This window comes from Porites lutea, chromosome 3 (assembly GCF_958299795.1).
Source record: "Porites lutea chromosome 3, jaPorLute2.1, whole genome shotgun sequence".
In the NCBI taxonomy this organism is placed as follows: Eukaryota; Metazoa; Cnidaria; class Anthozoa; order Scleractinia; family Poritidae; genus Porites; species Porites lutea.
This window is the reverse complement of record NC_133203.1, coordinates 35,429,144-35,454,951: the sequence shown is the minus strand read 5'-3', so window position 1 is coordinate 35,454,951 and position 25,808 is coordinate 35,429,144. Positions and strand designations below refer to the sequence as shown.

Genomic DNA, 25,808 nt, shown 5'->3' with positions numbered 1-25,808 from the left:
ATTCCTCTTAAATAGGTTGATATTTCAAGGTTCAGAATGGAAATGGCTGGTGAAATCATAGCAATGAAATTACGGTTGGTGAAGCTTAAAACTGATTTCATTTGCATTAAATCATAACTGATGGTTTTTATGGAAAAAATATACTGTACATTCACAATACCAAACTCTTAAATCAACAGATCTGAAGATTCAGAGGGTTTCAATGGACAACTGGATCAAACAGTTTGTACCTGTAAGGTTTTACCTGAAATTAAAGAGCCCTTCTTAGCTGGTACTAACAAATAGTTTTTTTATGTATGCATTTATTTAATTAAGACAGATTCCACTCAAAGTTCGAGCTATAAGTGCAAAAATGTTTTAGTGAAATTCTACTCACAACATGGAACCAGTTTTAATTGCTAACCTTAATATAACATGCCAAGGGACTGGGGAATTTTGTTTGTTACAATGGGAGTACATTTTATACTGGGACCCATCTGTTCATCTTTCTGTGTGTTATACCTGTAATAAATAAATTAATTGATTGATTAATTAATTACCGGTAATTGTTTTTGCAGTGCACCAGAGTCAAAGTCCTTTGTCCCGTGATGGAAATATTACAGGAAATCCAACAGGTACACTGTACCTAACAGTTGAAAAAAACTTGTGAGAAAGTAGTAAGAGGGGGGTGGTGGGAGGGGAGGAGGGTGATAACTTCTCAGGGTTTGACGTACATAATGCTTTGTTAAGATGGGTTGCTGCCTTCTTAGAAGGTAGGACACAGTTTATCAGCATTATAGTGCCTTCTATGCCATATAGTCAGGCACTGCATCTGACTGGTCTGCCTTCCTTACAAGAGCGCAGGGAAAGTGCATGTATAAGGTTTATCTCAAAAATTTCTCCTGGCAACCCTTTGTATGTGCTTATTTTAAGTAGGTCCCAGCCTAAGGAATCCCCATACAATCTTAGAAGGAATACCAACATTGTATCCAAACAAACCAACACCGACCGTTTTGCACAGTTTGTAACGTGCAAATATGCCACCTATTTAGATTCCTAAGCGCTTTACATACTTATTTTGTATTATTTATTACCTTAGATTCCCGTTATTTCTGACCCTACCTGTAATTCAGTTCTCACTGCAAAAGGTAGCAATAAACCAATTTCTTCTTCTTCTCCTCTGAAAAAGTTGGGTCATGCAAAACTAAGCAGCGAGGAAAAGGGAAGGGTCACAAGCTTATACACCCATAATCATAACAGGCATTTTGTTTTAATATTATTTTATGGCAGGAATGGCGAAACCATAGACATGTAGAAAATTTAATATAAATTCATCATGCTCCACTTGCAAAATAAGTAAATTTCTTGTTCTTTTTACAGCTGGCATTAGTGCTAATTTAATTTGCTTGTAAATAACTTGCTTTAGCCTCTGCTCCTTGATATATTCTATTGCTTGTAGGCTTGCTGCTGTTGCTAGCATTATTCTACTCACTTTCACTAAAATTTTAAAAGTAATCAGCATTCATGGGCCTGGTAATTTTTTTTAGATCACCATTTGATAATAATAAGGAACATAAGCATACTACTAATTTAACCGGGTGAAAAGTAAATGTATGCACTGTGCAAGCTTGTCCCTTGTGGTCAGGTCTATGAAGTTAATGCTGTAATAAGTGTGGTAGTTTGCTAGAATCATTCACAACTGTTTCTAATTTAAACAGTAAGAGACATCAGATTTTATGCACCGTATAGTTCCAGAAAATAATTTATCCATACCCCCACCACAGAGGGAATTTCATGCAACTCCCCCCTCCTCCCCGGAATTTCCATTTTTTGAATGCAAAAATAACCCCCCACCCCCCCGGAATTTCCACAAGTTTTATGTACACCCCCCATACCCCCTGGAAAAATAGTTTTGACAAGAAAGTATGTTAAAGTTAAAGTTAACACTTAGCCATCTGCATGGCATGTCACTGCTGTTTATTCTCGATCAATCGTAACATCTGAAGATACATACAAAGAAAACAGACTGCAATTTATTTGAACACGTTTTAAAAGAAAATAGATAAAATGGTAAATTGTCAAATTACTTTCCTAAACGACTTAGTCCCTTTGTAAATGTGGTACAATTTCCTTTAGCAGACTGACTGGGTATGGATATTTTCTGAAGCCACACTGTGAGGGAGGGTTATTCATGTTGGACTTATGCAGTATTTAAAGATTTAACTGGGTGAAAGGTAAATGTATGCACTGTGCAAGCATAGGTGGTGCAAGCTTGTCCCTTGTGGTCAGGTCTATAAAGTTAATGCTGTAATGATTGATTATTTACTAGAATCAGTCACGACTGTTTATAATTTAAACAGTAAGGGACATCAGATTTTATGCATTTGTCTTTGTGTAGAGAGCCAGAGTAGAAGTTCCTCTTCCCCTGATGAAGAAGACATTATAATTTCTGACACTACAGTGTCAAAGCTACCAGGTACACGTACTTATATTATTTTAGTCTGTTGGGGGAAACTCAAAAAGGTTCAGGGGTGGGGGCGAACTCGAATTAGAAAGTTTATATTGAGTTAAGATGTGCGCAAACTTGATTAGGTGCAAGAAAGAGAGCATTTCTTAATTCTTGTTCTCTGCCATTCTCTTTCACTTTCTGCATCAGTTCAACACTGCCTTAAAACGGTAAAATCAATTCTTTGATCATTTGTTGAGAGAACAATAGAAATGAGTTTTCTTTTGTAAGCTTTCGGGAGCAACCTTTTCGCTTAAAAAGTTCTCCGTTTCAAACTGGTTATTAAATGCGATTTTTATACTATTTCCAGCCAGAAATACGTTGGCTGCCCAAAAGCGCTGTATTATTTATGGGCGATTTCTCATCATGAAATGATGGTAGTCTTTAGCTCCCCTATTTGGGTTACCTCAATACTCCCCACCTCCTTCCTGAGAGTCTGTAGAGACAGACGATCGCTCTCTTGTAGGGTGATGTCATAACCAAGTTTTCTTGGCTTAATGGTTTTTAGACCAAAACCATTTACCCATGGTGCTCTGCTGATGCACTTTACATATGGAGCTCCACTATAACATCGTATGTTACTGGTGCAGGCTTGCTCCTTGTTGTCATGTAGGTCTAGATAGAAAAAGGTTTACATTTTGTGCCCTTTAATTGATTTGCAGCTTACCAGAGTGAAAGTCCTTTGTCCTGTAATGAAGATGTTACAAACAATCTACCAGGTACACTGTACTTGAAGAAAACGTTTGAGAAGGTTGCAGAATTAATGGGGAGGGGCATAACTTTTTGAGTCTTTTTGAGCCAATCAGATTGCAAGGATAACGAGTAATTTCAAAATGGATTTAATTAAGTCTCTACTCCTTGATATCTTTTATTGCTTGTAAGCTTGCTGCTGTTTGCTAGCATTATTCTTCTCAGTTTCACATAAATTTAAGAGCAATTGGTTTTAATTGGTCCAGTAATATTTCCATTTGACAGATTACCATAGCAGAACTCCAGAAACATAACAAAAATAGTGGTAATTTAACTGGGTGAAAGGTAAATCTATGCACTGTGCAAGCTTGTCCCTTGTGGTCAGGTCTATGAAGTTAATGCTGTAATGAGTGTTTATTTACTAGAATCAGTCACAACTGTTTATAAGGGACATCAGATTTTATGCATGTGTCTTTGTGTAGAGAGCCAGAGTAGAAGTTCCTCTTCCCCTGATGAAGAAGACATTATAATTTCTGACACTACAGTGTCAAAGCTGCCAGGTACGTGTACTTATAATATTTTAGTCTGTCGGGAGCAAACTCAAAAAAGATGTGTGCAAACTTGATTGGGTTCAAGAAAGAGAGCATTAATTTGTTAATTCTTGCTCTCTGCCATTCTCTTTCACGTTCTGGATCACGACCTTAAAAATAGAATTGAAAGTCAAAAAGACTACTGCAAAGACTGATCAAACAACGTGAAAGACGCTGAGATGTACAATATCTCGACTGGCCAATACCAGTCTTCATCAGGTTTATTAGGACAATTCACGAGTTTACAGAATATATACTGCAGTAAAACAATAAACGGAAATTACCTATGATATGACGTGATACGGTGTAGTTACTAGAAAAAAAGAACTGAAACTGAAAACTGATACAAGTTGCGTAATATATGGTGATAGGTTATTGTTCTTCACGTTTGTTAATTCCTAGAGGCTCAATTGTTTTACCTTTTTGGATGAGATGCGCTTTGCGCGCTTTGCTAAAAGAATCGCGTTCATTATTAAGTTTTTCAATAGGTATAAGTAACATATGGGAAACAGAATGATTGTTGCTAAGAAAGTGTTCTGAAACTGCAGTTTGGATATAACTACAGGTTCAATTTCAGTTCTTTTTTTCTAGTAACTACACCGTATCACGTCATATCATAGGTAATTTCCGTTTATTGTTTTACAGCAGTATATATTCTGTAAACTCGTGATTTGTCCTAATAAACCTGATGAAGACTGGTATTGGCCAGTCGAAATATTGTACATCTCAGCGTCTTTCACGTTGTTTGATCAGTCTTTGCAGTAATCTTTTTGACTTTCAATTCTCTTTATTTTTTTTTTGACTGATCTCGATCTTGTTTGATCCAACGTTGGGCAAGTTTGATCGTTCACGGTTTTTGCAGTGGTTTCAAGCCTTAATTTACAACTACCTTAAAACATTAAAATCAATTCTTTGATCATTTGTTGAGGTATCAATAGAATAAGTTTTCTTTTTTAAACTTCTGTTTTTGCTAAAAACAAGTGCATCTCCCTTTCAAACTGGTTATTAACTGCGATTTTCATACTATTTCCAGCCAGAAATATGTTGGCTGCCCAAAAGCGCAGTATTATTTGTGTTCGATTTCCCACCGAGAAAAAATGGCATTCTTTAGCTCCCCTGTTTGGGTTACCTCAAGACTCCCCACCTCCTTCCTGAGGGTCTGTAGAGACAGATGCTTGCGCACTTACGCTTATGGTGATGTCAAAACATAATTTTCTTGGCTTAATGGTTTTAAAAACAAAGCTATTTACACATGGTGCTCTGCTGATACACTTTACACGTAGAGCTGAACTATAACATCATTTGTTACAAAACTGGTGCAGGCTTGTTCTTTGTTGGAATGTACATTTATGTAAACGAAGATTTTCTTATTGTTTTTGCAGCTTATCCAAGTCAAAGTCCTGTGTCCTGTGATGGAGAAGTTAGAAGCAATCTACCAGCAGGTACACTGTACTTGAAAAAAACTTGTGAGAAAGTAGATGCGGGAGGGTCATATCTTTTTTTGGCCCCTGAAAAAGTTGGGTCATGAAAAACTAGGCAGTGAAGAAAAGGGAGGCTCACAAGATTATGCACGCATAATCATAACAGGCATTTTTTTTTAATGTTACAATGTGGCACAAATGGCGAAACAATATAGAAAAGACACTATAAATTCATCATGCTGCACTTGTAAAATGGTTACATTTCTTGTTCTTTTTACAAGTTGCACATGCGTTAATTTGCTTGTAAATAACTTGCTTCAGTTTCTAGTCCTTGATATCTTGTATTGCTTATAGGCTTGCTGCTGTTTGCAAAATTGTTCAGTTTCACTAACATTATAAAAGCAAGCAGCATTCATGGGCCTGGTAAAATTTCCATTTGATAGATCACCATAGGGGAACTCCAGAAACAAAAAGTCAAAATAAAAATAATAGTAATTTAAATAGTTGAAGTGTAAATGTATACACTGCATTGCTTTTTTTTGTACACTTGAGCAATCAGAAGTATGACAGTGATGAGGTAAATATTATGAAGGCATTTTATTGTAATCAAAGAAAATGCCTTACATATGTTACTGTGGGAGTTTTTTACCCTTTTTTCTAAGGAATATTATTCTATTATTTATATACCGTGGAAGTAAAAGAAGAAGGAGAAATGAAGTGTACATATACTCTCTCCTACTCTCACGAATCTTGTGGCTTTGTTTCTCTCTTGGTAATTCCTAGTCACAGGAGTTTTCACATATCTAAAAGAAATAGGGAAAGGGGAAAAAAGTCAGATGTTATTGTTGCCTGAGCCCAACTCTTAAGAAAATGCTGACTGAAGCAAAGAGTATCCATTGTCTTTTTCAGAATCTCAGTGGTAGTCCACACTGTTCCCTTCAGTAATTTGCTTATTTGCTTGTTCTTGTGATTTTTACTTTGGCGTTAGATAATACGATAACTCGACAGCAGGATTGGAAAATTGTGCATTTCTTTAGTTTTGGCCTACCAAAAGGGGGCTCTTGTATAAATCGGGTGGTCCTTTCCTGGGATATTTTCTCTTTTCCAAATGACAACTGTCTGGGGATATGACATCTTGACACGTTGTCAGAAGTGTCAAAGTTCAGTTTATAATGGTATCCATAATGTAATTGACCTGATTTAGTGCTGTAGAATTTAGGGATTGAATAAACCTTGTATGGTTACTGGTAAATATTTTACTAGGAAGTTATTTAATGAATAATTAATATAAACAATGAAGTTGAAACGATAAACAAATCGAACTAATGTCAAAGGTTTGCACACTGTTCTTAATCAAAAAGCAAAAAGTATGGGAAATGTCCCCACAATCTAAACAGTCCCCACAGTGCTTGTGTGTGTTCATATTCTTGTCCCTGTAAGTATTCAATCACAATATATGTTTAATTTACTATCTTTTTTTTAACGTGTCATTGTTGAATTTAGTTGGTATTCGAACTACAGTATATAAAAATCAAATTTTAGGGTGCGTTTCTTTAAGAAAATCCAAGATTGGATTCTTAAATCCGAAAGAATCCGAAAACGGATTTTGCGTTTCTTTACTAAACAGATCAATCCAAGATCTCTCGGATCCTGGTGCGTCAAAGAAACCGAATAATCCACTGTGGGCAAGGATTATTCCGTCCCTTTGATACACCATGATCCGAGAGATCTTGGATTGATCTGTTTAGGAAAGAAATGCAAAATCCGTTTTCGGTTTCTTTGGGATTCAAGAATCCAATCTTGGATTTCCTAAAAGAAACACACCCTTAGTTGCGTTAGTGTGATCATGTGAAAAACAACTCCTTGTATAGGCTACTATGCCTGGTTAAATGCTAATACAGTGACTCGTCTGTAGGAAGTTGCTGATAGTGCAGCTGAAACAGACAGTGGAGAGTTCAGTTATCCTGCAAGACTTGATTATCCTGGATTGCTGAACAGGGTATCTCCCCAGGCTTCATTAGGTATGGACTAGAAAAATTTCACAAGTGATGAATTAAGTTTGCTGATTTGAACTTGTACTCATTACATTGTAATCAGTTCGGAGGACTGATTGATCAGGTAATACATATGAGAAAGTGAACGTAGGATTCGTTTGGTTTTGATTTAGGGCTACATTTGAAAGAGGACGAGGAAGGTGAAGATGAAGATGGTGGAATTCAGAAAACCTTTGGTAAGCTAATAATGACGTTTGTTGTTTTCAGTCGAGGTAGACTGTTCAAAGTCCTCTATTTCCTTGCATGTCAATCAATCAGTCAACAACTTTATTAACATGTCTAAGGTAAAATAGGCGAGGGTGAATCCCTCAACTAATTGGGGACACCTAAAAGGTTAGATTAAGAAACTATTTACAGCATTAATTTTAAACTTTAAAATAAAATAAGTGGTCTAACTAACGTAATTATCACTAGCTATTCATGGAAGTCTTAACATTCATAACACTTTCAAAATAATAGAATTCGGTTATTACATACGGAGTAACAGTTTGGCAGCCGTCAGCCAGTAGCGACTGTTAATGTTTATGGCTGCGCAAACTGAGTGCGTATGTCAATGCGGAGCGCAACTGGGGTAGGTGCGGGTAGATAAGGCCTTGAGCTCGCCCTTGTTTCGATCACTGTTTCTCGTGCTTCTTCCAGTTTGTGTTGAGAAAATAGAAAGGCTGTGAACAATCTATTTTTAAAGGTATAAAAGGTAGATGTGTAACTATATTATTTTAGCAAACGCATTTAGCACTCTACTCATTTGCATATCTGTTTTAACGTAGCGAAGATTCATTAAACATTTCTTCGTCTAGCAGTTATAACAAAAGATTCACACTTCTCCCGGCTTACAATTTTACCCATGCCACAAGAATCGTAACTATTAGAAACTTACCATTTGACTTATAAAGAAACATCATTTTAATACATAGTACATTTTGTTGTGTGTATTCGCAGCTAACAAGAGACAACGTGTCAAAACAAAAAAGTTGTCTTCCAGTTCCTCCTCCTCTGACGAAGATAAAAGTACAACGAAACTATTAGTTACACTTAATAGTTTAAGAAAATCCGGTGTTAAGCAAAATGTTGAACATCTCAACTAACAGGTGTATTACGAGAAAGAATTAATGCAAGCTTATCCCTTTTGGTCAGGTCTATGAAAGTAATGCTGTAATAAAAGTCTATTTGCAAGTATCAGTCACGACTGTTTATAGTTTCAACAGTAACAAACATCAGTTTTTATGGGCTTACCTTTATGTAGAGAACCAGAGTAGAAGTTCCTCTTCCCCTGATGAAGATGACAGTACAGTCAAGCAACCAGGTACGTGCAAGTTCAATAGACTTGTGTTATGAGTTGAAACACTCACCTTCACGTTGTTAAAATTTTCCAGAGAGTATTTCTACCGCTTCCTCCAAAAAAAAGACACATTACTATTTTCATTGTCGTTATCGTTATCGTTATCCTTGTCGTTGTTGTTGTCGTTATCATTATCATTATTAATGCGCACTTAACGCGTAAGGTGATGTCACAACAAAATTTTCTCGGCTTAATGGTTTTAAAACCAAAGCTATTTACACATGGTGCTCTGCTGATACACTTTACACGTAGAGCTGAACTATAACATCATTTGTTACAAAACTGGTGCAGGCTTGTTCTTTGTTGGAATGTACATTTATGTAAACGAAGATTTTCTAATTGTTTTTGCAGCTTACCCAAGTCAAAGTCCTGTGTCCTGTGATGGAGAAGTTAGAAGCAATCTACCAGCAGGTACACTGTACTTGAAAAAAACTTGTGAGAAAGTAGATGCGGGAGGGTCATATCTTTTTTTGGCCCCTGAAAAAGTTGGGTCATGAAAAACTAGGCAGTGAAGAAAAGGGAGGCTCACAAGATTATGCACGCATAATCATAACAGGCATTTTTTTTTAATGTTACAATGTGGCACAAATGGCGAAACAATATAGAAAAGACACTATAAATTCATCATGCTGCACTTGTAAAATGGTTACATTTCTTGTTCTTTTTACAAGTTGCACATGCGTTAATTTGCTTGTAAATAACTTGCTTCAGTTTCTAGTCCTTGATATCTTGTATTGCTTATAGGCTTGCTGCTGTTTGCATAATTATTCAGTTTCACTAAAATTATAATAGCAATGAGCATTCATGGGCCTGATAAAATTTCCATTTGATAGATCACCATAGGAGAACTCCAGAAACAAAAAGTCAAAATAAAAATAGTAGTTATTTAAATAGTTGAAGAGTAAATGTATACACTGGATTGTCTGTTTTTTTTTTGTAGACTTGAGCAATCAGAAGTATGACAGTGATGAGGTAAATATTATGAAGGCATTTTATTGTAATCAAAGAAAATGCCTTACATATGTTACTGTGGGAGTTTTTTACCCTTTTTTCTAAGGAATATTATTCTATTATTTATATACCGTGGAAGTAAAAGAAGAAGGAGAAATGAAGTGTACATATACTCTCTCCTACTCTCACGAATCTTGTGGCTTTGTTTCTCTCTTGGTAATTCCTAGTCACAGGAGTTTTCACATATCTAAAAGAAATAGGGAAAGGGGAAAAAAGTCAGATGTTATTGTTGCCTGAGCCCAACTCTTAAGAAAATGCTGACTGAAGCAAAGAGTATCCATTGTCTTTTTCAGAATCTCAGTGGTAGTCCACACTGTTCCCTTCAGTAATTTGCTTATTTGCTTGTTCTTGTGATTTTTACTTTGGCGTTAGATAATACGATAACTCGACAGCAGGATTGGAAAATTGTGCATTTCTTTAGTTTTGGCCTACCAAAAGGGGGCTCTTGTATAAATCGGGTGGTCCTTTCCTGGGATATTTTCTCTTTTCCAAATGACAACTGTCTGGGGATATGACATCTTGACACGTTGTCAGAAGTGTCAAAGTTCAGTTTATAATGGTATCCATAATGTAATTGACCTGATTTAGTGCTGTAGAATTTAGGGATTGAATAAACCTTGTATGGTTACTGGTAAATATTTTACTAGGAAGTTATTTAATGAATAATTAATATAAACAATGAAGTTGAAACGATAAACAAATCGAACTAATGTCAAAGGTTTGCACACTGTTCTTAATCAAAAAGCAAAAAGTATGGGAAATGTCCCCACAATCTAAACAGTCCCCACAGTGCTTGTGTGTGTTCATATTCTTGTCCCTGTAAGTATTCAATCACAATATATGTTTAATTTACTATCTTTTTTTTAACGTGTCATTGTTGAATTTAGTTGGTATTCGAACTACAGTATATAAAAATCAAATTTTAGGGTGCGTTTCTTTAAGAAAATCCAAGATTGGATTCTTAAATCCGAAAGAATCCGAAAACGGATTTTGCGTTTCTTTACTAAACAGATCAATCCAAGATCTCTCGGATCCTGGTGCGTCAAAGAAACCGAATAATCCACTGTGGGCAAGGATTATTCCGTCCCTTTGATACACCATGATCCGAGAGATCTTGGATTGATCTGTTTAGGAAAGAAATGCAAAATCCGTTTTCGGTTTCTTTGGGATTCAAGAATCCAATCTTGGATTTCCTAAAAGAAACACACCCTTAGTTGCGTTAGTGTGATCATGTGAAAAACAACTCCTTGTATAGGCTACTATGCCTGGTTAAATGCTAATACAGTGACTCGTCTGTAGGAAGTTGCTGATAGTGCAGCTGAAACAGACAGTGGAGAGTTCAGTTATCCTGCAAGACTTGATTATCCTGGATTGCTGAACAGGGTATCTCCCCAGGCTTCATTAGGTATGGACTAGAAAAATTTCACAAGTGATGAATTAAGTTTGCTGATTTGAACTTGTACTCATTACATTGTAATCAGTTCGGAGGACTGATTGATCAGGTAATACATATGAGAAAGTGAACGTAGGATTCGTTTGGTTTTGATTTAGGGCTACATTTGAAAGAGGACGAGGAAGGTGAAGATGAAGATGGTGGAATTCAGAAAACCTTTGGTAAGCTAATAATGACGTTTGTTGTTTTCAGTCGAGGTAGACTGTTCAAAGTCCTCTATTTCCTTGCATGTCAATCAATCAGTCAACAACTTTATTAACATGTCTAAGGTAAAATAGGCGAGGGTGAATCCCTCAACTAATTGGGGACACCTAAAAGGTTAGATTAAGAAACTATTTACAGCATTAATTTTAAACTTTAAAATAAAATAAGTGGTCTAACTAACGTAATTATCACTAGCTATTCATGGAAGTCTTAACATTCATAACACTTTCAAAATAATAGAATTCGGTTATTACATACGGAGTAACAGTTTGGCAGCCGTCAGCCAGTAGCGACTGTTAATGTTTATGGCTGCGCAAACTGAGTGCGTATGTCAATGCGGAGCGCAACTGGGGTAGGTGCGGGTAGATAAGGCCTTGAGCTCGCCCTTGTTTCGATCACTGTTTCTCGTGCTTCTTCCAGTTTGTGTTGAGAAAATAGAAAGGCTGTGAACAATCTATTTTTAAAGGTATAAAAGGTAGATGTGTAACTATATTATTTTAGCAAACGCATTTAGCACTCTACTCATTTGCATATCTGTTTTAACGTAGCGAAGATTCATTAAACATTTCTTCGTCTAGCAGTTATAACAAAAGATTCACACTTCTCCCGGCTTACAATTTTACCCATGCCACAAGAATCGTAACTATTAGAAACTTACCATTTGACTTATAAAAAAACATCATTTTAATACATAGTACATTTTGTTGTGTGTATTCGCAGCTAACAAGAGACAACGTGTCAAAAGAAAAATATTGTCTTCCAGTTCCTCTTCCTCTGACGAAGACAAAAGTACAACGAAACTATTAGGTACACTTAATAGTTTAAAAAAATCCTGTGTTAAGTAAGATGTTGAACATCTCAACTAACAGGTGTATTACGAGAAAGAATTAATGCAAGCTTATCCCTTTTGGTCAGGTCTATGAAAGTAATGCTGTAATAAAAGTCTATTTGCAAGTATCAGTCACGACTGTTTATAGTTTCAACAGTAACAAACATCAGTTTTTATGGGCTTACCTTTATGTAGAGAACCAGAGTAGAAGTTCCTCTTCCCCTGATGAAGATGACAGTACAGTCAAGCAACCAGGTACGTGCAAGTTCAATAGACTTGTGTTATGAGTTGAAACACTCACCTTCACTTTGTTAAATTTTTCATTATCGTTATCGTTATCGTTATCGTTGTTGTTAGTATTATCATTATCATTATTAATGTTATGTCTGACTATTATTACTGACTCGTCTTTTATAGTCCTGGCCCGGGTTGCTCGAAGCATGGTTAGCGCTAACCAGCGTTAAATACCATGGAAACCTATACGTTTTGATACCTCTTAACCAACGGTTAGCGCTAACCAGTCTTTGAGCAACCGGCCCCTGGTTAATAGCGTGGTTGGAATATATAATTTTTCTGTGCAAGATGATTCTTCCATGCTGTCATGTTACCTCTTCGTGCTTTTTAAGTTGGTTCTCACTAATTAAAAATTATTGAGAGGGCCGCTGATCAACATAATATTTCACAGAAAGGTGGAGTCATAAACGCTCAAACCCTGCGTAATTTAGGCTGGCAAAATACCTCTCTCCTTTCTTTATACTGTTTAGATATTTAGGTCATTTTTTTTTCTTTAAAAGGTGAGCGGTTTCTGCGAAAAGAGGTTCCGCTGGACGCTGAAGAGGATAGCTGCGTAGCATCACCTGAAAAAGACGTTTCTTCGTGCGATGAGGATAACTCGACAAGAAGCAACAGCACTACGATCATGACAGCACCGCCATTTGCAGGGGGTAAGGAAGTAGTCCCTGGAATTTTAATTTACTGAGTACACAAACGAAACAAACATAGGATTCTGTGGGAACTTAACTGCTTATCGGAATTGGCACACCTTTATCTGTTCAACCCTTCCTCCGGGAAACAGGACAACACCCGCAAGTGTTGCCACAGGCTGCTGCTCCATTTTGCTTCCAAAGTTGTGACTTTCATATCATGGTACATAAGAAAAATGAAAAAGGTCATTCATCTATGCCATTTGACAAATTGACGTCATCAGTTTTTTATGCGTCTAACCTCTTATTGATGATTAATTGCGTCATAACATTGTCAAAGTGGCTGTGGAACCAGGAGCCGCAGGTGAGTGGTTCCGCACTAAACTTGGACAATGTTATGACGCAATTTATCTTCAATAAGAGGACAGACGCATAAAAACCGACGTCAATTTGTTTTTTACAATAACAAGACCCCAAAGTGGTCAAATGCCGGGAATAAATGAGGGGAAAAGACGTCGTAAAATTGCCGGAGCTAAGTGAATTTAATTCAGAATGACGCGAACATTATCAATAGCGTTTTCTCGCTTTTTGATTGGCTTCTTAAGAAAGTCAATGAAATCCCATTGGTTAACGTTGAACTGTTGAAAGCTTGCATGAAATAAAATTTTATCCGTCTGTACTCTTATTGATGATAAACATGAGCTAATCAGCGCCCAATAAATTTGACAGTTATTGTAAAAATAATGATTATATACTCGAAACACAATACTACAGTGAAACCTGTATTAGGCGGCCACCTTCGAGAGTTCGTATTTTAGCAGAGCATCATGCATATTAAAATATGGTAACCTATGGATGCCAAAAGCTTTGCCTATGACGTTACCGTACTTACTCACATAACTCATATCATTATCATTTCAGTGTCTTTACGATGTGCACAGATAAGTAAGGACAAAAGAAGGGTTTATGACAAGAGGCAGGCTTGTTACTATTGTGGCACGTTGCTTTTCAAAATCGCAAGGCATTATGAGCTGAAGCACCAGTCTGAAAGAGAAGTGGCCATTGCCCTCTCCTTCAACAAAGGGTCTACAGAAAGGAAGAGACATCTTGAGAAACTGCGGTTGTTAGGTAACTACCACCACAATTTGACCGTATTAGAAACTGGCAAAGGAGAGCTCATAGTCATGAGACGCCCATCCTCTTCTGGTGAGAAGTCCAGTCCTGAAGATTTTCTTCCCTGTCCGTCTTGCTGCGGCTTCTTAAAACGCCACGATTTATGGAAGCATGCTAAATCCTGTAAGTTTAGGCCAGAGAGTATGAAAGATGCCCCGAAATATCAGAAGGTACAACAAAACGCAAAATTGATGCTATTTCCAGCTATTTACAATGACAGTAGCGGTATACTGAGTAAATTACTTGCAACTATGAAAAGTGATGAAATTTCAGCAATTGCCAGAAATGACGAGCTCATTAGAGATGTTGGAGTGATGCTTCTCGAGAAGCATGGAGAAAAGCAAAACAACCTGGTTTCACAAAAAATGAGGGAACTCGCTCGGCTCGTGATGCAGCTTCGTGAAACCGGGTTCCGACCTGATGCTGGGCTCTCTGACTTCATTAAGCCTGACAAGTTTGATGTCGTTATTAGTGCAGTAAAGAACATTTCCAAGTTTCATTTTCAAGAAGGTGTTCAGAATGTCGCTACTCCCTCTCTGTCTTTAAAGCTGGGTCATTCCCTTAAAAAATGTGTTCACATTCTTCGGGGCCATGCGTTGCGCAGGAAAGATAAGGACTTGCAAGAGGATGCAGAAAATTTTGAAAAACTTTTGGAATCTGAGTGGAGTCATCGTGTATCTCACCATTCTCTCAACTCTCTCAGTACAAGCAAATTCAACAAAGTGCAGCTGTTGCCTCTCGCAGATGATCTCGATAAACTACGGAAGTTTGTCCTCGTCAAGATGTCCTCTGGTGTACAACTTCTGGAAGAACAGCCTCAGCTACAAGCATGGAGTGATTTAGCCCAAGCAACTCTTGCAAGGCTGGTCATATTTAACAAACGAAGAGGGGGAGAAGCATCGAAGATGCTTCTAAACAGTTACCTGAGCAGACCAGACTGGACAAAAGTGAACAACCCTGAAATAATGTCGGCACTTAGCAGCTTTGAAAGAGAATTATCCAGGAGGCAAGTGAAGATTCTTAACCATTACTTAGAGTGAAGCTGAATGTCCTAGGCTTTTGCAACTGCGTTGGTGAAAGATATATTTTATGTATGGGTAACCAAATGGCGACGAGTGCGACAAGGAAATAAACGCGCGTCTTTGTCAAAATTCTAATAATTTTCCAAGCCTTTAGTCGAGGTAAAGAACGTTTCGATATCTTCAAGATGTCACTGTCAAGTTTTAAAATAGTTATAGGTCAGTTAAACAATTATTTAAATACGTGTATAAAAGTACGTTAACATGCGGAAATACGCTAGACTGCCTGATATAATGCTGCTGTATATCGGGAAACTTTAATTCTCTCTTGCTTCTCTGTCAGACTCGATCAGGACGAAATTGTTTATCGAAGTATGCCACTTTATTATTTTCGCTTCGCTTTTTGTTTAGATGGTTGGTTTCACGAACCCCTATTTGCTCCTTCATTGAAAAGAAACTCCTCCTTTTCGAAATGGTAGACTTTCCACAGATAAAGAGAGTTATTTTTATTGTTGTATTTAGACTAGATATGGTGGAGATTCGTGGCAAGCGGGGCAGAAAGGTTCCAGTCATCTTGACCCCCGAGATGATCAACGCTATTGATGTTCTAATCAAGACGAGGAAAGCAGTAGGCATCGCAGATGAGAATCCGTACGTGTTTGCAAGACCAAATCGACAGTCTTTAGAGCCCATGCGTGCCTGGGATTGTCTCAAGAAATTAAGCACACAGTGTGAACCACCTTTGTCAAACCCTACAAATATCACCAGTACAAGGATGAGGAAGTACATAGCAACTATTTCCCAAGTCCTGTCTCTGAAAGAAACAGAAGTGGATTGGCTCGCGAGACACCTTGGCCATGACATTCGAGTGCATAGGGACTTTTACAGACTCCATGAGTCTACAATTGAAATCGCTAAAGTTAGCAAACTGCTTCTAACGGTAGATCAAGGGAAAACAGGCAAATTTGCCGGAAAAACCTTGACAGAAATCGATCTGAATGGTAAGTACAAGTGATCTTTTCACGCTAATTTAAGGCAACTCAAAACAGTAATATACCGGAAGACGCCTGGGCTCTAACGTGCATTTCAGCGCGAGGCATCACGCGATCACCCGAGAGGTGTCCTTCATTCATTCATTCATTCATTCATTCATTCAGGTCGCGAGATAGCGCGCGAGATTTAAAGTTACAAACATGGCGGCGCGAGGCCTACTTTGTAAAAATTTGTTTCCGCCAGGTTTGGTAAGCTGTTTACGATATCAGTTATTTTTGCCTTAAAAGACAATTTCCAAGGAAAAACATTCTTTTAAACCACTGTGCTGGAACGTAAACGAAAATTGTGATGTTGATGTTGCGATCAATCACGCCGGGTATCAGTCTAAAAAACAGCAAGGAAAAACTACTCTTCAAGTTGTCTTCGTTCTTTTTACTTTGCGAGTCTCACCTTCAGGTATTTATGGTGCTTGTCTTCTACCACTTTAGTTATGCTGCTAATGACAACAGCGAAAAAAAAAAGAAAGAAACAGTATTCGCGTGGAATTGCGAGCTTTACTGATCAGCAGACCAGCTTCACGCATGCGCAAGGGGCGATGTTTCGAAGTCGAGATTTTAATTTGTACGTAGAGTATCTCAAAAACTGATCCCGTGACCCTACTTTTTTAGCGGAAAAATATTCAACAGCAAAAGCGGAATGCATGAGCGAAATTTCTGACTCGGAAACGTTTTGTTAGAAATCGCAGAACCAAGACTTTCCGACACTGATGATGAACTTAATGATACTGATGGTGAGGAAGATGACAAGACTGACGCTTTCGATGAAGGAACGTCTTCAGGTGCGTAAATTGTTTCTTGAATTCACAGAATATTGGCAGTGCCGACTTAATTAAGTTGGCTGACAATAGTTTCCAGCTCTTTCTATCACTTATACTTTGATGGATCAATACAACCACTCTTAGTCATATCATCCTCCAATAATGATATCACACAAATACCCAGCCATTGGTTAACAAGTTGTGATCATCCTTTTTATATAACAGGCTACCATAGCAACAATAAAACCCGTTAGAAACGCGCTAAATATTACCATTAGGGGAAACCTCCATTTTTATTATCGAATATTTATAAGTAAGATAAGAGGAAACATTATTGTAAACTTAAAATTCTGCGAGGGAGTGCAAGGCCACCTTAAATCAAGGTGTCTCTGTTAATTGATTGGTTTATTAACATTATAACAGGACGCTCTACCAAGAAGAAAGTAGCGAAAAGTATGTCCCAGAAAGATTTCACTAAAGAAGTGGCTAGCAAATCATCACGAAAGTCAAACAGTAAGATACGAAATCATTTGTTGATATTCTTAAAAACTGGAAAGCATTTGAGACGTTCTCTTTCATGGGATCATTGTTGCCAGCAGTGGCAACAAATTTCTTTAGTACGTATTTTGTTTGAGGTAAATGCAAGTCCTAGAAAATCATAGATTTTGTGAAGGCAAATGAGGAAATTGACTTTCTGATCATGTTTTAAAACAAGTTGAAGTGTGCTATCAGTTTTCATGTATTGCTGAGTTCAAACACGGAGCACAGCGTCAAACGGACTACCTTGTAGTACAGAGATTTAATCGGGTAATAAGAATCAGTCTTGTAGTCTTGGATTTTGGTCAATAAAACGTTTTTTGGCACTTCTTGTTATAGCTGTATGGATGTCTATATTCTTCGACATTAATTTTGACTCATTTTGTAATAGAAGCCAAAGGAAGAAGAGCGAAGAAGATTGTAACTTCAGGTAAAGAGGATGGGAATTATTTTATTTATACTATTGAGCTGAGGTTTGCGAAAGACCAGATCAAAGGTTACATTTTAGTTGCCCATAATAAAAGATGTCGATAAGAAAAAAGTTAGCCTGAGAAAAACAAATCGACCACTACTCTCGTAGCCTTCTTCTATTCCTACTGACGAGTTCATTTGAAAAAGACGAAAACTTCTTATGTTTTGCTTTTTGACGATTACGTATTTTAATTGCATCTTTATTGTCAGATAATTAGAATAAGTTATCGTCAGAAAAGCAAAACATAAGTTTTTGTTTTTGTCAAAATGAACTCGTCAGTAGAAAAAGAAAAAAAGGTACGAGGGTAGTGGTTCTCAAACTTAATTAATATTTTCTCAAAGCAAACTTGAAATAGCCGATACGCAGGTGAACCCGATGGGCTATTTTTCTATCCGCCCCAACCCGCTCACGCTTTGCATTGACAACCGTCCAGTTTGCGCGGTCATTGAATAAAAATATGGGAATACAGAGATTGGTGAATTGTCTTATTTTCCTAGTTCTTGACAAAGTTTCGGCAACGAAGCTCATGTTAAGCAGTGCGACTAAAGGTTGTCACTAAGCTGGCGAGTGGAGGAACGATAGTCAGCATTAGTTCTCCCATAAAATTAAAATGTGTTCGATATATTCAGCCTCTGGTGCGCAAAAAAAAAAAATTTTCTCCATAGACTCCTTATTCCTTTTATTGACTTGTTTTAGGTGTCAAAATACGACATTCTTTGCAATCTGTCGGGACAAGGGGCAAGTTTCCAAGCTGCTGGTGGTTAGCGACTCTAGTGTTCGATGCGTAGTCATATTGTTTCTTATTGCTTTCTTTTAGATATTGCGTATCTGGAATTTTCAGACACGGATGGGGAGCTTGATGATTGTGATGAGGACAACCGTGTTGTCGAAGGTGATAAGAAAAATATCCTCGTGATAGAACAAAACTATGTAAAATTTAACTACATGGTGTCGCAATTCCTTTTCTTGCCCCTTTTCTAGAAAGAAAATCCGTTTTTTTTTTTTTTTATGGGTTTCAGAATCCCAGTGAATATGAGATAATAAGAGAGGATTTCCTCCCGTAAACTCTGCCAGAGAAAATGCTTCCCTTGAAAATCAGGTGTATAAATTCAACTCTGTGTATACTTCATGGATTGAAAACTTAACACTATCACTCTTGAGTATGTATTAAAGATTGGGAGGTTGTAGAAGTCTCCCTTCCCCCACCTCTGTGTATGTGTTTGGGAAGGCCCCGCCCGAAGTTGGTCTGAACGACACACATTGTAGGTTAAGCAGGGACGGACGTTCGTAATCATAAAGTGGGGATAAGAGTGAGTTGGTTCACTATTCCCCCCGGAGTACACTTCTATCTTTGTGAAGTGCTTTTCAGAATTTCGATTTTTTTTATTTTTATATTTCCTATCAACATAGAACACAAGACGATAAGGGGTGGTCGCTCTCAGAAACATAAAGATCAAGATAAGGAGAATTCAAACTGTGCTATTTCAAAGACAAAGAGTAAGTTGGTCAAATTTCCTTTCGTTATAAAAACGGCACGTAGGATATTTTGTCATGTGGAAATGAGTCGATTTTAGTAAAAAAAATGTAGTCGCCTGTTGTAAAGTAAGTCAAAAGCGCTGTGAATATCTACCTCTGTATTGTATTTGTCCCCCTTCCCTGTGTCTAGATTCTCTGACGTATTGTGTATTTACTTATAGTTGTCAAAGAACCTACAAAGACGGCAAAAATTGGTGGGAAAGATCCAGCTAAGAAGAATGCCAAAAAAGCTGTGCTCAAGTCAGGGAGTAAGTTTGGAATATTTTTTCACTGTCTATATCTCAAATATATGCAGAAGTCTGACCGAACAAGGTAGCATTTTACTCTGATCTGACAAGCTAAAGCAGTTTTTAACCTATCACGCCAGAGACTCTCTGGCGTTCACAGTATTGTCAATACATCAAAAGTGATGCGTGTGTGTTACCTTGGTTGATTCGACTTTCGCGTTGATTTATAATTTGCGAGCTGTAAATCTATTACACTCTCAATAAATCCGGTTGCGAACTTTTTCGGAAGGAGTTTTTCATGTGGCGTTGTTTTAGTAACGGTTTTGAGAGGCGCTCTTCCCGTATACTGTAGGAATTTTAGGCATTACATATCCTTGGGAACCTTTATTGTCTTCCAGCAAAGAAACGGTGCTTTTATCACTAAGGTAAGCGTTTTCGATTTGCAGAGTCGACTGCCCATACTCCGTGGACAGAAGAGGAAAAAGAAGCTGTTTTCAAGTATCTCGCTCCCTGGATTAGACAAGGACGTGTTCCTGGCAAACGTGACTGTGAGAATTGTATTGCCAAAGCAAATGGCGCCTTAGATCGTAGGGAATGGACAGCCGTAAAATATTATATTAAGAACCAGAATGACAAAAGAAAGAGGGTTCTCACAACTATAAATAACAGTTTGTAGTTTGGTATTGTCATCCTGGCACGGTTCTAGTTACTTCAAATGAGATTAGCACAGTGAAAGAAATAATAATGTTGTAAAATGATCGTAAGATTATTAAGCTTTTTCTTTAGTGTTAGACTACTTACGCTGACAATTGGATTGCATATAATTGGTGCTCATAAGCTTTTGAGAACAATAGGTGTCTCCTTGTGTGGGAAATCTGTAATGATACCAAGTTGGAGTATCGAAGAAACTAAGTATCATTTTTATATTGTTCTACATCATTAGAGGCATCATGTATTGAGCAGTGAATCAGCAATGACGATTTTTTTGAAATAAGTATTTGTTATTTGCCGGCGCTGGTTCATCCGCATTGGGAAAAACTGTGCCCGAAGTTTTGACTGAGTACGGCCGTACTCAAAACCAAGGGTACAGTTTTTCCTAATGCGGACGAACCAAGGCTGGCAAATGACTTCTTTATTTAGTTACCTATTTTTCTCGCTACGATGCTGCTTTAAAGCATATTTCGTGTTGCCTTTCAGGTTAAATCTTGCGTACGCTTGAGTTTCGAGCACAGAAAGCGATACTGCTGTATGCAGAAATTGTAGGAGTTGAGGTCCGGTAATGCAGACAAAATTTTTCTTCAACTTGTCTCGCAACATTGTTGCATTGCAAGTTGAAACACTCTTTTCGTTTGATAGCAACTTTTCTCGCAGCAAAATAGTGTTGTAAGTCGAGGCAACATGTTGCGCAAAGTAGACTCAAGTTCTATTTTCTGCAACAAATTTTAGTTTTGCTGCTCGTATTACCACTGAAGCTACAGCTTGTCTCGCAGTAAATTTGAATTCGACGCTTGTGATTGGCTGTCGCAAAGCGCGGCAACGAGGCAAAAAAAAAAAAACATGGCGGACGGTGAAGAACAATCTGAATTCGAAGTAGGCCAGTAATTCACTGAAAGTAATAAATTTGCCCTGTGCAAAGACCTCAAGGGCTATCCTAGTCTTTGGGGCGCCTCGTTTGTCCGTTCGAAACAAGCGGCAAAACAGACAAAAGGCTTGGAAGAACTGTTGCAGAAATACAACTTTTCGCCTAGCTATCTATTACAACAACAAAACTTTATTTCGTTCTGAAACAACACTGAGCTTCATACTGAGAGAACTTCGCTGGCACGGAAAATTAAGAAAATAACGGCCGGAAGGCGCCATCTTTATTTGCACACAATTGACTAATGAAAACGTATTCTCTATTTTCCAATTGCCCATAATTCACTCTTTTGCCCCCCAAATTTTGAATAAACTAATGTGAAATTCTCTTGGGAATACGCAGACCTCCCAAGAGAATTTCACATCAGTAGTTAATGCAAAATTTGCGGGTAAAGAGAGTGAATTATGGACAATTGTTTAATAGAGAATAGAATTCGCAGACTTGCAACACTGTATTTTGCTGCAAGACAAGTTGGTCATAAACGTGGTCATACGCGCAACAGAGGATTGCAACTTGCAATGCAACAATGTTGCGAGACAAGTTGAAGAAAAATGTTGCCCGTATTACCGGACCTTTATTTACATGTGACGCTGTGAAGGGAAACATTACGTTTAACAAGGTTGGTTTTTGGCCCAAAATGTCCTTTATGTAACAAAAATCGATGTTATTGAAAATTGAAAACGTACGGCTTAAAAAAAATTGACTGGGGTCCGGGTGGACAAAGCCGGACCGCTGGAGCGCGCGAGATTAGGCAATCAGATTGAAGGATTTAAGAAACCGGACCACTGAGAGGCTGGAAGAAAAAACAAGGTGTAGTATCGCAACACAGAATGCGATACAAAGAAGCGGCCGATTCAGCGACAGCACTCTCGGAAGACTTAGTAATGTATTTCTACCGTTAAATTTTGTACAAGCATTAGGCCTAAACGAACTAGTAAACGTGGTTTAGAAAAATACGGAGTAGCAGTTGCAATTGGTCGTCTCAGAATTTGCGGACGTGCTTAGTTTCCTATCGTATGTCCAGAAATGTTCATCTCTGCTCATTAATTTTCACTCTCTAATCAACCACGCGTTCATCAATGCGATACGTGTATTAGTTGTCCGTTCGCGAACGCACTTCGTTCCACAGGTTCGGACTACGGATAATTCTGCTTTTTCGTTCAATGCATGAGTCATGCTGAAACGTGGATTTCAAAAGTTGTATCGTGTTTATTAAAATGCTTGTTATTAATTGGTGAATCGCATTTACGTTTCAAAGCTGCTAACCCATGTTCAACGGTACTGTTTGAAGCCACCAACAAAATCGAACAGAATAGCAGTAGACTGCAAAACAACCGTATTTTTGCGTTGGTCATGAATGCGAACGTTTGGCTTTCATCTTTCCGCTATTACCGGTATATACTGTACTCACCGTGACAATCATGTTGTCATTTCTTTTTGTGTGTGTGTGTGTGTGTGACATGTAAAAGATAGACCAGATTAGAGTTTGTACAAAGTGATCTGCATTTGTAAACTTGGATTCATGAAAAGTGGATCTGTCAATCGGAGTCGTAGTCAGAAGCGCAGAGGCGTTGTGATCTAGTGAATTCTGCTCATGACTCTGTCACTATGATCTAGCATGAATCGAACGAACTGAACCAATCACAATGCATCGAAACGAGCTTTGTAGAGCTCTATTCTACCACTGAATTACACTTTACGCCGATTTAACGACTCCTAGTTTTGATTTTCACTGAGTCATAAGTGCTATTACGACGTCGCTTAATGAAACCAAGCCCAGAAAGGTGTTTTGGTAGGACATGAACTTGTTCATTAACCGTGGATTTGTAAAATTGGATTTGCAAACATTGATTTTTACAACCCGGACAATGTTTTCCAAATCGATTCTAGTTGCAATTTTGCAACATGCCACGTTTTACAGTGATCGGAATGTTTAGGTTACTGTTTTTATCGCTCAGATTTGCCAGTAGATTTTAATCAAATTTCATAGCGTAGATAAACAAGACGTATCAAGTGTTGTATCTAACTTTTGAAAGAGGTTTAACTGGTAGAATGTCGCAGGTTTTCTGGAGAAATGCCTCTCCACATAGAGGGAAATGGTTAAGAACCCATTAAACATCGAAGAAGCAAACACTGAAACAGGCTAAGATTTATGTTGGAAGGTCCTTGACCCTGCACATCTTTTCAGTTTTATGCTCAATGACTGCACGAATTACATAATGGAGATGCTTCTAAGTTGGTTAGTTGTATGAGCACACATAACCACCTTTTGTATTTTGCCAGGTTTTGTACAGGGTCAACCCCCAAAATAACCAACAAGAACATACAAGAAAGAACTTCAGTTTGCCAGGTTTCATAACCATGCCCCTCTATTAACTATGCTTTCCTTAAGGATTCTTCAGTGTTTTGGTGTGTGATACTTTGTCTCGTTAATTTCACGTCTCGGGGAACAATGAGGGTCTCGGAGAAATGCGGGGCCAGTCATTAAAGAGCCCTAGTCAGCCATACTTTTTTTTTTGTTTATGTGCGAGAGTTTGGCTACTACATTTTACTCCGATGTGCAAACGAAGGAACTCACTGTGAAACTACTAAAGATAATTAAACATACTTTCTGGAACACCATTTACAGTAAAGCCATAATATTTTGCGTCTCCATGCAATATCAATACCTTCGATGGCATCGACAATGGAAGAGGCTGACTAGGGTCCTTTAGTGCTTAATTATCTATGTGTGGAAAAACAAGAGAGAGCGTCAATTTTCAAGCGGGACCTTTCACTGGCGCAAATGTAACCATTCAAAATGATAAAGATTGTATTAGTGTTTAATTGAAAGCTTAGTTTCATTTTGTATTTTGTATCACTTTCATGATGTATTTGTCGGAAATTTTCTTTGGAGGAAATTATAGTTGTGCTTTGTTAAGGTATGTTTCTTTGTTTGTTTGTTTGTTTTTATCCCCCTGTTGAATAATGTCTAATCTTCAAGGAAAAATAGTATGTTTTGTTTTCCCTCAAGTTTTGATGTTTCCCCGACTTTGTCTCTAGAAACAGCGAGACTTGGGAAAACCAAACTTATCATTTCTCTTTGGGCCAGACGTGGAGTGGATACTTTCATTAACCGATTCCTTTGATTTCAAAGAAACATCCGCTGGACGGAAAGGCTTAAGAAAAGAGCAACCAAGCCAACTGTTTGTGTCTACAATAAGCTGGGAAAACCTCGCTAAACTCGTATTGAGTAAAATACCGGCTAGGGTGGGAAAAACCTCATATAGTGAAAGTTGGCAGGTTTGGTCCGTCATAATGACATCACCTTAGGTACTCGGCGAAAACTTTCTCTGAGGGCAGAACGTGCAGATATTGATATTGTTTACTGCACAGGTTAACAAAGCTCAGTTTCCCTTTTTACTACCACTGAGAAAATAGAAATGATAAATTGGACCTTGCTATAATGTGAAAAATAAGAGCTCTTGTGTTTTTCATTCTTAATCCTCTATTTTAATGCAATTTGAATCCGTTTGGTGCATGTCAGATTAAGGGAAGTGAGAGCTAAATCCCCTAAGAGAAGTAAAAATCTACGAAACTCTTATCAAATAGGTCTTTCTAATTGAGCAAATGATTGTCCAACAAGCACGAGTTGGGTGTATTGACGTGTCCCTATAGGCACTGTCCAACTAGTTCTCACAAGTAAGGTGTTTTGCCATGTGTACCCATAAGTACTGTCTCAAGATGCAATCCCCACAAGTCGGGTGTGTAGCTCTGTGTGCCCATAAGTACTGTCCAGACCACAGTCCCCGCAAGTAGGCAAAGTTCGCGATGTAAAGTGTCCCCACAACAGTGTCCCCACAAAAAATATTGGCCTTTTTCTAATTTCGACCAGATGTTTTAAGAGGCCAAGAAGTCAGCTAATAAATGCCCCAGTATCATTTGGATAACTGCTGTGGAAAAGGGTGTCCTCGCAACTAGGGTCTGGAAATATGGTCCTCACAAGAATGCAGGGGTGCGTATGTGTGTGTGTGTGTGTGTGTGTGTGTGGAAATTTGTGAAATGAAAGCAATTGATTGTTCCGTCAATGCAAGAAATTAGATCATAATCGCGACCTGGAGATCATAAAGCCAGTTTAACATGTAGAAGTTGATTGAGAAGTGATTATTATGTGGAACTCATTTTACCACTTAAATATCTCAAAAGACATCTGGGGGAGCGTGTAAGAGATGTACCTATATCATAATGATGCTTTACCTATTTCTTTTACTCAAATGTTTCAAACTGGGAACCAGATTCATCAATATTCAACAAGATACTCCGACTTTTACCGACCTCCTACCTGTAGAACAAATATTAAAAAATTTTCGATCCTGTTTCAAGGTCAAGAATATGGAATTCATTACCAAACGACATC

The 25,808-nt window shown here is 37.9% G+C and overlaps 3 protein-coding genes across 3 annotated transcripts in view; all 3 read left to right on the top strand.

Annotated features, from left to right (window-relative positions):
* The window catches only part of LOC140929968 (uncharacterized), a 34,933-nt gene extending 19,721 nt beyond the window's left edge, over positions 1 to 15,212 (top strand). Inside the window, exons 12-24 of the mRNA XM_073379645.1 lie at positions 16 to 74; positions 180 to 232; positions 558 to 614; positions 2,378 to 2,455; positions 3,148 to 3,204; positions 3,658 to 3,735; positions 8,931 to 8,990; positions 9,520 to 9,551; positions 10,890 to 10,995; positions 11,142 to 11,204; positions 12,871 to 13,020; positions 13,340 to 13,363; positions 13,921 to 15,212. Of these exons, the coding sequence (XP_073235746.1) occupies positions 16 to 74; positions 180 to 232; positions 558 to 614; positions 2,378 to 2,455; positions 3,148 to 3,204; positions 3,658 to 3,735; positions 8,931 to 8,990; positions 9,520 to 9,551; positions 10,890 to 10,995; positions 11,142 to 11,204; positions 12,871 to 13,020; positions 13,340 to 13,363; positions 13,921 to 15,212 (2,109 nt within the window). The remainder of the gene's footprint in view (positions 1 to 15; positions 75 to 179; positions 233 to 557; positions 615 to 2,377; positions 2,456 to 3,147; positions 3,205 to 3,657; positions 3,736 to 8,930; positions 8,991 to 9,519; positions 9,552 to 10,889; positions 10,996 to 11,141; positions 11,205 to 12,870; positions 13,021 to 13,339; positions 13,364 to 13,920) is intronic.
* LOC140932211 (uncharacterized) overlaps positions 1 to 25,808 on the top strand; it is a 117,071-nt gene that overhangs the window by 80,921 nt on the left and 10,342 nt on the right. The gene's annotated exons all lie outside the window — the stretch shown is intronic.
* LOC140931039 (uncharacterized) lies at positions 16,056 to 22,149 on the top strand. The gene is made up of 8 exons (XM_073380781.1): positions 16,056 to 16,192; positions 16,853 to 17,022; positions 17,425 to 17,514; positions 17,930 to 17,968; positions 18,828 to 18,902; positions 19,421 to 19,507; positions 19,708 to 19,794; positions 20,220 to 22,149. Exons 3-8 carry the CDS (start codon positions 17,457 to 17,459, stop codon positions 20,447 to 20,449), a joined length of 576 nt encoding a protein of 191 aa, XP_073236882.1. The 5' UTR covers positions 16,056 to 16,192; positions 16,853 to 17,022; positions 17,425 to 17,456; the 3' UTR covers positions 20,450 to 22,149.